General features: G+C 39.7%; 4 gene segments (V, D, J or C); all 4 read right to left on the reverse strand.

The window, feature by feature from the left end:
• Positions 1 to 560: 560 nt before the first annotated feature.
• Positions 561 to 10784, reverse strand: LOC117492121. The segment is given in 6 exon segments: positions 561 to 635; positions 6823 to 6897; positions 8147 to 8328; positions 8417 to 8501; positions 10434 to 10645; positions 10742 to 10784. Coding segments are annotated over 6 exon segments (657 nt in total).
• Positions 1800 to 2293, reverse strand: LOC117493003. The segment is given in 2 exon segments: positions 1800 to 2113; positions 2210 to 2293. Coding segments are annotated over 2 exon segments (348 nt in total).
• On the reverse strand, positions 5809 to 6393 carry LOC117492968. The segment is given in 2 exon segments: positions 5809 to 6178; positions 6275 to 6393. Coding segments are annotated over 2 exon segments (384 nt in total).
• A 446-nt stretch (positions 10785 to 11230) lies between the features above and the next one.
• LOC117492123 lies at positions 11231 to 12933 on the reverse strand. The segment is given in 3 exon segments: positions 11231 to 11365; positions 12614 to 12795; positions 12884 to 12933. Coding segments are annotated over 3 exon segments (366 nt in total).
• Between the last annotated feature and the right edge of the window lie 3952 nt (positions 12934 to 16885).

Here is a 16885-nt window from a genome sequence, read left to right on the forward strand (position 1 = left end):
TATTTTTTATTGAATCAACTTCTCAAATGTGTTTACGGTGGATTAAAGTTTGCCAGTTAGCTGACTGGAATCAGTTGTTTGTCTCCAGTGTTAAATATAGAATTTGCTTCATTTGGTTGTGGTTATGTTACAGTAATGCTTCAAATTCAAACAGATGAAGCTTTCCTGATGATAATGTTTATGATATAATGATGATTTGTGTTCAATCGGCAAATCAAACAGATGTTTTTTAATGTTTAATGTTATCAAAGTGTGCTTTCATTAATGTACTTCTAGAGATACATGGGCACAGTTTAACCATACTGAATCAGATAAACAGCTGCGTTGTTTGAAATGGAACATTTTATATTATATTTGATATATTTAGTTGGAGGCACAAAAGACACAAAAATACTTATATTCTGTTTGAATTCACTATATGTCTTTAGGTTGCAACTGAATTAAACATTGCGTCAAATGAGATGAAATAGGATGTCAATATTCAGTTACTCAGTATTTCAATATAAAGTGAATGCTCTCATGGGTGGTGGTAAATAGAGGAAGTAGTTTTTGTACGACTCTCCTGTTACTGTCTCTCACTGTGTGTCTCTGGCACAGTAATACACTGCTGTGTCCTCGGCCTTCAGACTGTTCATCTGCAGATACACTTTACTGCTGGAGTCATCTCTGGAGATAGTGAATCTACCCTGGACCGACTGGGAGTAACGGATCGGAGAACTGCTTGTGCCGATAATAGCGATCCACTCCAATCCTTTTCCAGGAGCCTGTCTGATCCAGTGCATGTAGTAGTCACTGAATGTGAATCCAGAGGCTGTACAGGTCAATCTGTGAGATTCTCCAGGCCTTTTAGTCACTGAATCAGATTCTGTCAGAGTCTGACCATCAACACCTGTCAAGAGGATAAAAACACATCTGGTGAAATAAGCTGTTGACACAATTAGAAGCTGTGTTAGATAAAGATCAGTAAAGATGTTGACCTGCCCAGCAGACAGTGAGCAGCAGCAGTCCTGTCCTATAGTCCATCATGTTAAACTGTGTGTCCTCTGTCCTCTGTCCTCCTCTCTGCAGCCACATAAGTAGAGGGGGAGATATCTGAGTTTTGCATTGACTCCTCCTTTCTGATTGAACATTGTCCTCTGTTCACACTAATATTTACCTAAAACATATATCTCTCTAAATGTTGATTTTGTCAACATTTTAACCTGATATCAATGTTATCCTTATATTGCTTTGTTACATTTACATTTCTTATTTAATTAAGTTTCTTCCGATGCAACTTGAATTTCTGCTGCTGTTTATTGAAAAATTGTATTCAAATTGTTATGATTTAGTTTCATATCATGTAGCGTGTATATCACTTTGCAGGCTAGGTTTGAAATAGACAAACAGCATCCCAGTACAGCAATTAATGCATTTTTTTTCATAAGAAATTGTGACATCCAAAAATAAAATCAGTTTTGGCTCGTAGCTTGTACTGACTACTACTACTATTTTTAGGGGAATACATCCTGTTACAAATCTAACATTTAGAGCAATTCATCTACTGAAACCAATTCAGCTTATTTTATTTTATAAGGTCTACTTGAGAAGTTTAATGGTCGACAATTTGTCATTTTTATTTGTCTTGTATTCTGGGAATACATACAGTAATGTATCAGTGATTATAACCTCTAAATGTTTAAACTGATGATGTAACAGTGAGCTGGTGTTGAGATCATTTCTGGTCTGAGGGCTCCTCCTCTGGTGGCTTCATGTTACAAGTGTTCAGGCTCTGAGGAGTTTTTGTTCAGCTCTACTGATGGTGTGTGTCACAGTGTGTCTCTGGCACAGTAATACACAGCAGAGTCTCCAGGCTGCACGCTCTGTCCGTTCAGAGTCACTGTGTTGCTGGAAGAGTCTAAGTCGATACTGAACTTGCTCTTCAGTGAATCTTTATATAATGTAGCTCCAGTGTATTTGCTACCTATCCACTCCAGTCCTTTCCCTGCAGGCTGTCTGATCCAGGCTGTGTAGTGGCTGCTAACAGAATAAGAGACCTGACAGGTGATGGTCAGACGTTGACCTGGCTGCACAGTCACAGAGGCTGGCTGTATCAACTGCTCACACTTCACACCTGTGGAGGGAAACATGTTGAATAGTGAGCGAGGTTAATAACAGTGAGCAGTCAGTGTGAGCGTTCTGTCAGTGTCTCTGCCTCAGTGAGACTCACAGGATCCAGCAGCCAGCAGCAGCAGCAGAGCTACAGAGAACATGGTTGGTGTTGATGAAGGTGACCTGATGGAGCTTCTCTTCTTCTGCTGCAGCTGACAGCATGATATCAAGTCTTTATAGCAGACTGTGAGGAAGTTCACTTTGCATAGAGAGGGACACTGACAGGCTATAAAAGAGGGACGGACTGTCCTGTCTCGAGCAGTCCAAATTTGGATTTGTTGTTGGACATGTGAAAGAAATGATATTCTTTTTAAAACGATAACTGAAAGTTCATTGTTGTATTCTTCACAAAGCTTCTAACAGACATATCAGGCAAACAGACTCACATTTACACTCAGATTAAAAGAATATTTAAATTCTGCTTTGACTATATTTTGTGAAGCTACAATCTGAATGAAGCAGTTTTATTAAGACAATGTTTCTTTTAGTGTCTTGATGATGTTGAACTGAAGCTTGTTCTGTGGTTGTGAGAAGCAGAACACAAAGTTTTGACTTGTTGACATTTTGATCAGTTGCTGGTTGCACTCAACTGAGATCGTCCTCCTCCCTGTCAATTAAGAACGTCACACTGTTAGAGCAGCATCTGCATCGCTCTCCTCTGTCATCATCCTTCTGGATCTTTCTGCTGTGTTTTTCATGGTAACCCGCAAGATCCTTCTTCACACCCTCCAAGAACTATTGGAGTCTCAGACTGTGTACTCCCCTGCTCACATGTTATATTTAGATATTTTGTTGTGTTCAATATAATATGTAGTTATCACATGCAGAGGCCTGAGAAAAGACATTTGGGGATCTCTTCGTCATTTTGATCACTCAAATGTTTAAGGAGCCTACGGTATTATAAAAAAAAGACCCCCTAGCTATAGGGTCTTCTTATAACACAGAGGAAGAAAAACACATTCGGTCATGAACTTTCTCACTAAAGTCAGATTCAAACACAAGTAGGAAGTAAAAAACACAAAATAATCTACATTTGGAGTTTTTCTTTTTTTAGTGGAATTAGTGACATAATTCCTCCTGGCTCTTACTGCCATGATATTTTAAACTTTCTGCTGTACCCCATTAGACATTGTTAAAAACAAAATCTTCAAGGTTTTTGCATAACTTCACTGGGGACTTCCACCAGTGTCGCCCTCTTGCGGTAACCTTTGACCCTAATTTTTTTTTTCTTTTAACACTAAAGACGTCTTGTGACAGAAGCATTGCGTGCAGGGAAGTATTCACATCTTGTGTATATAAGATATCCTGAATTAAGGTGAAAAATGACTTTCACTCTCTGTTGGTTAATCCCACTGAAAAACTCACTGGTTTTTGTACAGCTCTGTGGCTTCCTGTATCACTGTGTGTCTCGAGCACAGTAATAAACAGCAGAGTCTACAGCCATCAAACTGCTCACCTGCAGATACACCTGCTGTATGTTGTTGTCTCTGGAGATGGTGAACCGGCCTTTCACTGACTCAGAGTAGTACTGGGTGCCACCGCTACTGCTGATATAAGCGACCCACTCCAGTCCTTTCCCAGGAGCCTGTCTGACCCAGGCCATCCAGTAGCTACTGAATGTGAATCCAGAGGCTGTACAGGTCAATCTGTGAGATTCTCCAGGCCTTTTAGTCACTGGTTCAGATTCTGTCAGAGTCTGACCATCAACACCTGTCAAGAGGATAAAAACACATTTGGTGAAATAAGCTGTTGACACAATCAAAATCTGTGTTAGATAAAGATCAGTAAAGATGTTGACCTGCCCAGCAGACAGTGAGCAGCAGCAGTCCTGTCCTATAGTCCATCATGTTAAACTGTGTGTCCTCTGTCCTCTGTCCTCCTCTCTGCAGTCACATAAGTAGAGGGGGAGATATCTGAGTTTTGCATTGACTCCTCCTTTCTGATTGAACATTGTCCTCTTTTAACAGTATTTTATGTTAATAACATTATCTCTTACAATTTAAATTGGTAAACATTTATTATTGGTCTCTAAGTCACTTTGTATCATTGTATGATTGTTATGTAATTCACAGTGACGTGCGGTGAGGTTCATGGCTGGTGAGGCACTGACTCTTTCAGAGTCAGATTTACAAATATTATAGCCTATTTTGACCTTAATCGAAATATTCTGTTATTTTCAAAAGCTTTTTTAGTCTGATGCTATGATTAATTTTAAACAGACCGATCAACAAAAGGATACCCAAAATCTAAATATTGGATTGTTCTTTCTAAGTAAGATCCCATTTTCATTACAGTTGTGGTCTTACCTTGACTTGAAGATGAATAGAAGTCCATGCTATCCTTCTGGACAACAATCTCTATTACTGTTTTGTAAAAGTCGTCCTTATCTTCCTGTAGTTTCAAAAGTCGAGTTTGTTGTTTGCGGTAGAATAACAGTAGCAACAAGAACCTGTGGGCTCACGTGCGCCCCCTTCAGTGCGGCAGAGGTTATGGCTGCCTCCCCTTGTGATTTTTTCATTGCCGTTGTATATGTGTAGCGAGCCTAAATATCATATATACGTGAAATAAGTTATTTAGAGACTATGGATGGCGAGGATAAATGTAATAAAGGGATCTACAAACATTACATTGGTGACCTACAGTGAGATGGGAACAGGCATGCGCTTAGGGTTCGCTTTCCAGCCAGTTTCTGTGGGGTGACGCATTCTGAAGTGAGGCAGATCTCATCTGTGCCTCACCTACCCCACAGTAAATGGCTTGAGCGCGCTCACAAAATAAGTGGCCGCGCTAAATTAGTGCCCGCGCTCCAGCAAGTTACTGTGGGCTTACGAGAGGCAGAGCTCGTGCCTGCCTCACTTCTCATCGCTCCCGTAGCGGAGCTCAGCAAATTTGCTGATTTTGACTATAAAATGCGATTGGAATCATACAGAAATCACATTTACACAAGATCAGTGGAGACATTTTATTATTATTATTATTTAGTTTTTCTTTAATTGTTTTTCCGTTACATTGGAGTATGACAGGTGAGGCTCTGCCTCCCCTGCCTCCACTGACTGCACGTCGCAATTCAAATTTGTCCGATGAAACAAACAAATAATGGATTTTATTTACTGTTGATTAAAATAAAGGCATTAACATTATTGTCATTAAAAAATGATTTGAGTTAATTTAGTAAATAAATCACTTTACAGGTTTTATCAACATCTCATGTCTTTAACATTTATATTTTTAATCAAAAATTACATTTTCTGTCAAATAAAGAACAGAAATGCATGCATTTGTTTTTGGAAAGAAACTCTGACATCCAACAATTTTTTCTTGTGTTTTGTCTCGTAGATGTACTGTTTAGTATTTGTGAATAAATAGTGTGAACAATATTATTAGAGCTGAAATTGGTTGTAAAGTAACTTAAATTTAGAGAACAAAATCCAATTACTGAAAATATATAATACTGGATACTTGAAAAGGCTGATGTGTAACAATTTAAAGAATAATTAATAATTTTTTTATTCTGGGAATACATACAGTAATGTATCAGTGATTATAACCTCTAAATGTTTAAACTGATGATGTAACAGTGAGCTGGTGTTGAGATCATTTCTGGTCTGAGGGCTCCTCCTCTGGTGGCTTCATGTTACAATGTTCAGGCTCTGAGGGTTTTTGTTCAGCTCTACTGATGGTGTGTGTCACAGTGTGTCTCTGGCACAGTAATACACAGCAGAGTCTCCAGGCTGCACGCTCTGTCCGTTCAGAGTCGCTGTATTGCTTCTTGTCGTCAGAGCTAACAATGGGATTGTTTTGCTGGAAGAGTCTACCTCAATACTGAACTTGCTCTTCAGTGAATCTTTGTAGTATGTAGTTGAACCTTGTCTCATTCCTATCCACTCCAGTCCTTTCCCTGCAGGCTGTCTGATCCAGGCTGTGTAGTAACTACTAACGGAATAAGAGACCTGACAGGTGATGGTCAGACGTTGACCTGGCTGCACAGTCACAGAGGCTGGCTGTATCAACTGCTCACACTTCACACCTGTGGAGGGAAACATGTTGAATAGTGAGCGAGGTTAATAACAGTGAGCAGTCAGTGTGAGCGTTCTGTCAGTGTCTCTGCCTCAGTGAGACTCACAGGATCCAGCAGCCAGCAGCAGCAGCAGAGCTACAGAGAACATGGTTGGTGTTGAAGGTGACCTGATGGAGCTTCTCTTCTTCTGCTGCAGCTGACAGCATGATATCAAGTCTTTATAGCAGACTGTGAGGAAGTTCACTTTGCATAGAGAGGGACACTGACAGCCTATAAAAGAGGGACGGACTGTCCTGTCAAGAGTTGTCATTTGGATTTGTGTTGGGACATATGAAATAACATTTATTTTTAAAACAAGAAATGAAAATGATCTTTTTATTTCCAATCAAACCTCAGACAAACAGTATATCTATTGTCTGATGTAACTTTTGGTAGCTGCTATCTGATGAAGCAGTTTTATTGAGGCGATATTTCTTTCAGTGTCTTGATGATGTTGATCTCAAGCTTTTTTGTGATTGTGAGAAGCAGAACACAAAGTTTTGAATTTGCATTTGAACTTGTTGAGTTTTTGTACAGCGTTTCTCCTTCCTGTGTCACTGTGTCTCTCGAGCACAGTAATAAACAGCAGAGTCTACAGCCGTCAGACTGCTCATCTGCAGATACACCTGCTGTCTGTTGTTGTCTCTGGAGATGGTGAACCGGCCTTTCACTGACTCAGAGTAGTAGATGTAGCTACTGCCACTGCTGATATAAGCGATCCACTCCAGTCCTTTTCCAGCAACCTGTCTGATCCAAGTAGTATCAATATGACCACTAAACCCTGAATATGTGCAGGTCAGTCTGTGGGACTCTCCAGGCTTTTTAACCGCTGGTTCAGACTCAGTCAGTGTTTGACCCTCAGTACCTACAGACATGTAAACAGCTCATTAGTTTCTGTAATGCAGCCATATTGTCTTTGTACCAGGAGCTCTGTCAGAAAAAAAAAAAACAGGTTTTGTTCTTACCTGCAGAGTTAATTGACAGGATGAGAAAAACCACCAGATAATCAGGTCTGATCATTGTGAAAGCCAGTTGTCTCTGTCCAGTCTACAGTGTGTATGTCAGTGATTTAGTGTCTGTCCTTCACTCTGCAACACATACTGTATGTAGAGATGGAAGAGGTCAGAGTTTGCATTGACTCCTCCTCCTCAAAAAGAAACACAGCACATCCCCTGAATAAATATGATGTAGATTTCCTTTTTGCATACTATGACTGAATGTATATATATCCTTAAATTTAAAGGTTGAATTTAAAGTTCTTTGTCAGTTCCTTTTATTTAAACCTAAATAAGATGTAATCATTTATTCTGCTTTGCACAACATTGGTTGCCCATCCTCAACATACTGGAAACATCATGCATAAATATATTATTGATACCTGCTGTTAAGAAATTAATAATGGGACATGATTGTTGCAGGAATGCTTCAAGACTTTCATAGTATACGTTTAGAGACATTGTCATATTCCCGTTATTGTCATCTGTCTTTTTATCCTCTACTGCCACCTGTTGGTACTTGAGTGAGTAATGTGACTGACATTTCTATATTTAATGTTTCTTTTTACCCATACATGAAAAATACATTTAGAAGATGTTTTTTCTGTTTTATGAGGAAATTACTTTTTTTAAAGACATTTCTTTTTTATTATTGTGTTTTGTAACTTGGCTCAGTAGCAACTTTTTTTTTCATTTTCATAAAAACTACAGCAAGGAAAGATTTAGTCAAAGTATAATTATCCTTGTACTCTATCAACTAAGTATGGATGAGGACTGTAGGTTTTTGGACAGCTGCTCAACCAGCTTCAGTCACTGTGTGTCGAGCACAGTAATAAACAGCAGAGTCTACAGCCGTCAGACTGCTCATCTGCAGATACACCTGCTGTCTGCTGTTGTCTCTGGAGATGGTGAACCGGCCTTTCACTGACTCAGAGTAGTAAATGTGGGCACTGCTAGTAGGGTGCATAGTAGCAACCCACTCCAGTCCTTTTCCAGGAGCCTGTCTGACCCAGGCCATCCAGTGGCTACTGAATGTGAATCCAGAGGCTGTACAGGTCAATCTGTGAGATTCTCCAGGCCTTTTAGTCACTGGTTCAGATTCTGTCAGAGTCTGACCATCAACACCTGTCAAGAGGATAAAAACACATCTGGTGAAATAAGCTGTTGACACAATTAAAATCTGTGTTAGATAAAGATCAGTAAAGATGTTGACCTGCCCAGCAGACAGTGAGCAGCAGCAGTCCTGTCCTATAGTCCATCATGTTAAACTGTGTGTCCTCTGTCCTCTGTCCTCCTCTCTGCAGTCACATAAGTAGAGGGGGAGATATCTGAGTTTTGCATTGACTCCTCCTTTCTGATTGAACATTGTCCTCTTTTAACAGTATTTTATGTTAATAACATTATCTCTTACAATTTAAATTGGTAAACATTTATTATTGGTCTCTAAGTCACTTTGTATCATTGTATGATTGTTATGTAATTCACAGTGACGTGCGGTGAGGTTCATGGCTGGTGAGGCACTGACTCTTTCAGAGTCAGATTTACAAATATTATAGCCTATTTTGACCTTAATCGAAATATTCTGTTATTTTCAAAAGCTTTTTTAGTCTGATGCTATGATTAATTTTAAACAGACCGATCAACAAAAGGATACCCAAAATCTAAATATTGGATTGTTCTTTCTAAGTAAGATCCCATTTTCATTACAGTTGTGGTCTTACCTTGACTTGAAGATGAATAGAAGTCCATGCTATCCTTCTGGACAACAATCTCTATTACTGTTTTGTAAAAGTCGTCCTTATCTTCCTGTAGTTTCAAAAGTCGAGTTTGTTGTTTGCGGTAGAATAACAGTAGCAACAAGAACCTGTGGGCTCACGTGCGCCCCCTTCAGTGCGGCAGAGGTTATGGCTGCCTCCCCTTGTGATTTTTTCATTGCCGTTGTATATGTGTAGCGAGCCTAAATATCATATATACGTGAAATAAGTTATTTAGAGACTATGGATGGCGAGGATAAATGTAATAAAGGGATCTACAAACATTACATTGGTGACCTACAGTGAGATGGGAACAGGCATGCGCTTAGGGTTCGCTTTCCAGCCAGTTTCTGTGGGGTGACGCATTCTGAAGTGAGGCAGATCTCATCTGTGCCTCACCTACCCCACAGTAAATGGCTTGAGCGCGCTCACAAAATAAGTGGCCGCGCTAAATTAGTGCCCGCGCTCCAGCAAGTTACTGTGGGCTTACGAGAGGCAGAGCTCGTGCCTGCCTCACTTCTCATCGCTCCCGTAGCGGAGCGCGGCAAATTTGCTGATTTTGACTATAAAATGCGATTGGAATCATACAGAAATCACATTTACACAAGATCAGTGGAGACATTTTATTATTATTATTATTTAGTTTTTCTTTAATTGTTTTTCCGTTACATTGGAGTATGACAGGTGAGGCTCTGCCTCCCCTGCCTCCACTGACTGCACGTCGCAATTCAAATTTGTCCGATGAAACAAACAAATAATGGATTTTATTTACTGTTGATTAAAATAAAGGCATTAACATTATTGTCATTAAAAAATGATTTGAGTTAATTTAGTAAATAAATCACTTTACAGGTTTTATCAACATCTCATGTCTTTAACATTTATATTTTTAATCAAAAATTACATTTTCTGTCAAATAAAGAACAGAAATGCATGCATTTGTTTTTGGAAAGAAACTCTGACATCCAACAATTTTTTCTTGTGTTTTGTCTCGTAGATGTACTGTTTAGTATTTGTGAATAAATAGTGTGAACAATATTATTAGAGCTGAAATTGGTTGTAAAGTAACTTAAATTTAGAGAACAAAATCCAATTACTGAAAATATATAATACTGGATACTTGAAAAGGCTGATGTGTAACAATTTAAAGAATAATTAATAATTTTTTTATTCTGGGAATACATACAGTAATGTATCAGTGATTATAACCTCTAAATGTTTAAACTGATGATGTAACAGTGAGCTGGTGTTGAGATCATTTCTGGTCTGAGGGCTCCTCCTCTGGTGGCTTCATGTTACAATGTTCAGGCTCTGAGGGTTTTTGTTCAGCTCTACTGATGGTGTGTGTCACAGTGTGTCTCTGGCACAGTAATACACAGCAGAGTCTCCAGGCTGCACGCTCTGTCCGTTCAGAGTCGCTGTATTGCTTCTTGTCGTCAGAGCTAACAATGGGATTGTTTTGCTGGAAGAGTCTACCTCAATACTGAACTTGCTCTTCAGTGAATCTTTGTAGTATGTAGTTGAACCTTGTCTCATTCCTATCCACTCCAGTCCTTTCCCTGCAGGCTGTCTGATCCAGGCTGTGTAGTAACTACTAACGGAATAAGAGACCTGACAGGTGATGGTCAGACGTTGACCTGGCTGCACAGTCACAGAGGCTGGCTGTATCAACTGTTCACACTTCACACCTGTGGAGGGAAACATGTTGAATAGTGAGCGAGGTTAATAACAGTGAGCAGTCAGTGTGAGCGTTCTGTCAGTGTCTCTGCCTCAGTGAGACTCACAGGATCCAGCAGCCAGCAGCAGCAGCAGAGCTACAGAGAACATGGTTGGTGTTGAAGGTGACCTGATGGAGCTTCTCTTCTTCTGCTGCAGCTGACAGCATGATATCAAGTCTTTATAGCAGACTGTGAGGAAGTTCACTTTGCATAGAGAGGGACACTGACAGCCTATAAAAGAGGGACGGACTGTCCTGTCAAGAGTTGTCATTTGGATTTGTGTTGGGACATATGAAATAACATTTATTTTTTAAAACAAGAAATGAAAATGATCTTTTTATTTCCAATCAAACCTCAGACAAACAGTATATCTATTGTCTGATGTAACTTTTGGTAGCTGCTATCTGATGAAGCAGTTTTATTGAGGCGATATTTATTTCAGTGTCTTGATGATGTTGATCTCAAGCTTTTTTGTGATTGTGAGAAGCAGAACACAAAGTTTTGAATTTGCATTTGAACTTGTTGAGTTTTTGTACAGCATTTCTCCTTCCTGTGTCACTGTGTCTCTCGAGCACAGTAATAAACAGCAGAGTCTACAGCCGTCAGACTGCTCATCTGCAGATACACCTGCTGTCTGTTGTTGTCTCTGGAGATGGTGAACCGGCCTTTCACTGACTCAGAGTAGTAGATGTAGCTACTGCCACTGCTGATATAAGCGATCCACTCCAGTCCTTTTCCAGCAACCTGTCTGATCCAAGTAGTATCAATATGACCACTAAACCCTGAATATGTGCAGGTCAGTCTGTGGGACTCTCCAGGCTTTTTAACCGCTGGTTCAGACTCAGTCAGTGTTTGACCCTCAGTACCTACAGACATGTAAACAGCTCATTAGTTTCTGTAATGCAGCCATATTGTCTTTGTACCAGGAGCTCTGTCAGAAAAAAAAAAACAGGTTTTGTTCTTACCTGCAGAGTTAATTGACAGGATGAGAAAAACCACCAGATAATCAGGTCTGATCATTGTGAAAGCCAGTTGTCTCTGTCCAGTCTACAGTGTGTATGTCAGTGATTTAGTGTCTGTCCTTCACTCTGCAACACATACTGTATGTAGAGATGGAAGAGGTCAGAGTTTGCATTGACTCCTCCTCCTCAAAAAGAAACACAGCACATTCCCTGAATAAATATGATGTAGATTTCCTTTTTGCATACTATGACTGAATGTATATATATCCTTAAATTTAAAGGTTGAATTTAAAGTTCTTTGTCAGTTCCTTTTATTTAAACCTAAATAAGATGTAATCATTTATTCTGCTTTGCACAACATTGGTTGCCCATCCTCAACATACTGGAAACATCATGCATAAATATATTATTGATACCTGCTGTTAAGAAATTAATAATGGGACATGATTGTTGCAGGAATGCTTCAAGACTTTCATAGTATACGTTTAGAGACATTGTCATATTCCCGTTATTGTCATCTGTCTTTTTATCCTCTACTGCCACCTGTTGGTACTTGAGTGAGTAATGTGACTGACATTTCTATATTTAATGTTTCTTTTTACCCATACATGAAAAATACATTTAGAAGATGTTTTTTCTGTTTTATGAGGAAATTACTTTTTTTAAAGACATTTCTTTTTTATTATTGTGTTTTGTAACTTGGCTCAGTAGCAACTTTTTTTTTCATTTTCATAAAAACTACAGCAAGGAAAGATTTAGTCAAAGTATAATTATCCTTGTACTCTATCAACTAAGTATGGATGAGGACTGTAGGTTTTTGGACAGCTGCTCAACCAGCTTCAGTCACTGTGTGTCGAGCACAGTAATAAACAGCAGAGTCTACAGCCGTCAGACTGTTCATCTGCAGATACACCTGCTGTCTGCTGTTGTCTCTGGAGATGGTGAACCGGCCTTTCACTGACTCAGAGTAGTAAATGTGGGCACTGCTAGTAGGGTGCATAGTAGCAACCCACTCCAGTCCTTTTCCAGGAGCCTGTCTGACCCAGGCCATCCAGTGGCTACTGAATGTGAATCCAGAGGCTGTACAGGTCAATCTGTGAGATTCTCCAGGCCTTTTAGTCACTGGATCAGATTCTGTCAGAGTCTGACCATCAACACCTGTCAAGAGGATAAAAACACATCTGGTGAAATAAGCTGTTGACACAATTAAAATCTGTGTTAGATAAAGATCAGTAAAGATGTTGACCTGCCCAGCAGACAGTGAGCAGCAGCAGTCCTGTCCTATAGTCCATCATGTTAAACTGTGTGTCCTCTGTCCTCTGTCCTCCTCTCTGCAGTCACATAAGTAGAGGGGGAGATATCTGAGTTTTGCATTGACTCCTCCTATAACTAAGTGTGTGTGTCTTTTTAAGAATAATTATGGAAGCCCATTTTTAAAGCGACAAAAAATAGACTTCATGTAAAGTATAATGATTTTATTGACAGAGGGACACACCTAGGCCTACTGTACATCCAATAATATAATAAACTAAATTATATAATTAACCATTAATCTCATGTGTATTTGATTTAATTTGGGTTAGAGATTAGATCAGGGGTGGGCAATTATTTTTTACAAGGGGCCACTTCAGAAACTCGAGCTGTGTTGGGGGGCCGAATCAAAAATAAGTTGAACTTAATTCTGCTCAATATACCAATACTGAAAAGGTGTTTTCCAGTATGTTAAAGATAAGAAATGAATCAGCTTTATACAAAAAGAAATGAGTGCTTTTGATTTTTGTTTTTCAGTTAATTTTACTTGTTCAGTGAGAAAAATCCAGTCTGTCTTGGGCTTGAACAAGTGCACGGAAATCTGGTTCAATGTCTGAGGTGGATATGCGAAGGACAGCTGAGAGGTGATCATCAGTGATAGAGGATCTGTATCTGGATTTGTTGAACTTCATCACTGAGAATGTCTGTTCACATATGTAGGTAGATCCAAAGAGGACCATCATCTTCTGAGCACGTCTCCTGATGTGTGGAAAGTTCTCCTCTTTCAGGGAAGAGTAAAACTCAGGCAGTGAGACTGACCTAAAGTGCTCTGACAGAAGTGTGTCAGACTGCAGGTCAATGAGTTCAAGCTGAACATCACTGGGTGCATCATCCACATGGCATGTAAATGGGGAAAAGATCATGTTCATTTCATTCTCAACTGTTTTGAAGTCTTTAAATCGCCTTGAAAACTCACCATGCAGTGCTTCTAACATGGATGAGTACCTCTGGAGGTGATCAGCTGATGGTGTGGCTTCCTTCAGTGTTGGCAAGTGCGTGAGAATGTTGTCCTCCATTTGGCTTGAGAGAAGCTGCAGCTTTCTCATGAAAGCCTTCACTGCACTGTACATGTCATGCACAAAAAGGCCCTTGCCTTGCAGTTTGACATTTAGTTCACTCATTAGTGCAGTCACATCTACAGCAAAACCAAGGTCTGCCATCCAGTCTGCATCTGAAAGCTGTGGGATGTTGTTTCCTTTCTTCACACAGAAGTCTTGAATCTCTTCTCTCAGGTCCCATACTCTTTTCAGCACTTTGCCCAGGCTGAGCCACCTGACAGCTGCATGGTAGGGTATGTCACGATGTTCAGTCTCACTTTCCTCCAAAAGTGCAACAAACTGTCTGTGATTCAATGCTCTTGCCCTGATGAAGTTAACTATTTTAGTTACAACATCAACAACATGGTTAATTTTTAACACTGACTTACACAACACTTCCTGATGTATAATACAATGCAAAAATACCTATTTCTGCTCAGGGTTAATTTATGTCACTTTATCCTGCATTCTCTTCAATAGTCCAACATTTTTCCTGTCAGATTTGGACAACCATCCGTTGTCACGCCTGCCAGCCTGTCCCATTTCAGTCCCAACTTTTCCACACATGCATTTACCTCCGTGAACAAATCACTCCCTGTTGTTGTACCTTTCATTGACTGCATGGCTGCCAGCTCCTCCGTGATTTTGAAGTCTGTAGTTATCCCACGTAGGGAGATGAGTAGCTGGGCAGTGTCACGTACATCGCAGCTCTCATCCAAAGCCAAGGAAAAAAAGTCAAAGTTGACCGCTCTGTTCTGCAGCTGAAGCTCCAGATTTCCCGCGATGTCCTCAATCCTCCTCGTAACAGTGCGTCGGGAGAGCGGCACTTTCTCAAATGCCTCCTTTTTCTCCAGGCATATTAGTGTCCAACAAACACTCCTTAATGAACTCTTCGTCCGAAAACGGTTAACTTTTAAGACATAACTCGTCTTGACAGCTGCATCTCTGGATGTGGAATGTTTTGTGAAAATGTGTTGTTGGCTTTGCAGCTTAGCTAGCAAAGCATCCGACCCCTTTGCCCACTCTTCCTCAGACAGGTTCTTGTATTTATCTGCGTGTTTGGTAGCATAGTGGCGACTCAAATTGTACTCCTTGAACACAGCGACCTGCGCACCACAAACTAAACACACAGCTTTACCTTTCACTTCTGTAAATAAATACTTAGCGGTCCATGTCTTGTTGAAAACGCGGCATTCAGTATCGATCTTTCTTTTTTTGCCCTTAGCGGACATTTCGAGGACTAGCCGGCCAGCATCACTCGTAGCTGTTACGGCATGCGCGTTTACGTAAATAAATAAAAAAAACAGCAGCTTCCTTTTCAAAATAAAAGCAACACAGTTAGAAAAGTATTTACGCCATGCAAGCAATACAGCTGTGTTGCTTTTATTTTGAAAAGGTTGCTGTTTTTTTTCATTATGTTATAATTTATGATCAACCTCACACGGGCCGGCCAAGGCCGGCCAACGGGCCGGATGTGGCCCGCGGGCCGTAAAATGCCCACCCCTGCTCTAGTGCCACCTGTTGGTACTTGTGTGAGTAATGTGACTGACATTTCTACATTTACTGTTTATTTTTGCCCATGCATGAAAAATACATTTAGAACATGTTTTTCCTGTCCTTGGCTATTTTATGAGGAAATTATTTATTTAAAGACATTTATTTTGTATTATTGTGTTTTGTAACTTGGCTCAGTAGCAACTGTTTTTTTCATTTTCATAAAAACTACAACAAGGAAAGACTTAGTCAAAGTATAATTCTCCTTGTACTCTATCAACAAAGTATGGATGAGGACTGTAGGTTTTTGTACAGCTGCTCAACCAGCTTCAGTCACTGTGTGTCTCGAGCACAGTAATAAACAGCAGAGTCTACAGCCGTCAGACTGTTCATCTGCAGATACAGCTGCTGTCTGCTGTTGTCTCTGGAGATGGTGAACCGGCCTTTCACTGACTCAGAGTAGTAGCTGCTGCTACTGCTAGTAGGGTGGATCAAAGCGATCCACTCCAGTCCTTTCCCAGGAGCCTGTCTGACCCAGTGCATCCAGTAGCTACTTAATGTGAATCCAGAGGCTGTACAGGTCAATCTGTGAGATTCTCCAGGCCTTTTAGTCACTGGTTCAGATTCTGTCAGAGTCTGACCATCAACACCTGTCAAGAGGATAAAAACACATCTGGTGAAATAAGCTGGTGACACAATTAAAATCTGTGTTAGATAAAGATCAGTAAAGATGTTGACCTGCCCAGCAGACAGTGAGCAGCAGCAGTCCTGTCCTATAGTCCATCATGTTAAACTGTGTGTCCTCTGTCCTCTGTCCTCCTCTCTGCAGTCACATAAGTAGAGGGGGAGATGTCTGAGTTTTGCATTGACTCCTCCTTTCTGATTGAACATTGTCCTCTTTTAACAGTATTTTATGTTAATAACATTATCTCTACAATTATAAACTGGTAAACATTTCTTATTGGGCTGTAAGTCACTTTGTAACATTTTATTATTGTTATTTAATTCAGATTTGTCAGATGAAACAAGCAAATAATGGATTTTATTTACTGTTGATTAAAATAAAGGTATTCACATTATTGTCATTAAAAAAAGCTTTGAGTTAATTTAGTAAATAAATCACTTTACAGGTTTTATCTACATCTCATGTCTTTAACATTTATATATTTAATCAATTTGTGTCAAATAAAGAACAGAAATGACATCCAACAATTTGTTGTTGTGTTTCGGCTCGTAAAAGTACTGTTTAGTATTTGTGAATAAATAGTGTGAACAATATTCTTAGAGCTGAAATTGGTTGTAAAGAAACTTAAATTTAGAGGACAAAATCCAATTACTGAAAATATATAATTATGGATACTTGAAAAGGCTGATGTTTAATAATTTAAAGAAGTTATTCATTTTTT

The sequence above is a fragment of the Trematomus bernacchii genome, unplaced genomic scaffold, assembly GCF_902827165.1.
Source record: "Trematomus bernacchii unplaced genomic scaffold, fTreBer1.1, whole genome shotgun sequence".
Classification (NCBI taxonomy): domain Eukaryota; kingdom Metazoa; phylum Chordata; class Actinopteri; order Perciformes; family Nototheniidae; genus Trematomus; species Trematomus bernacchii.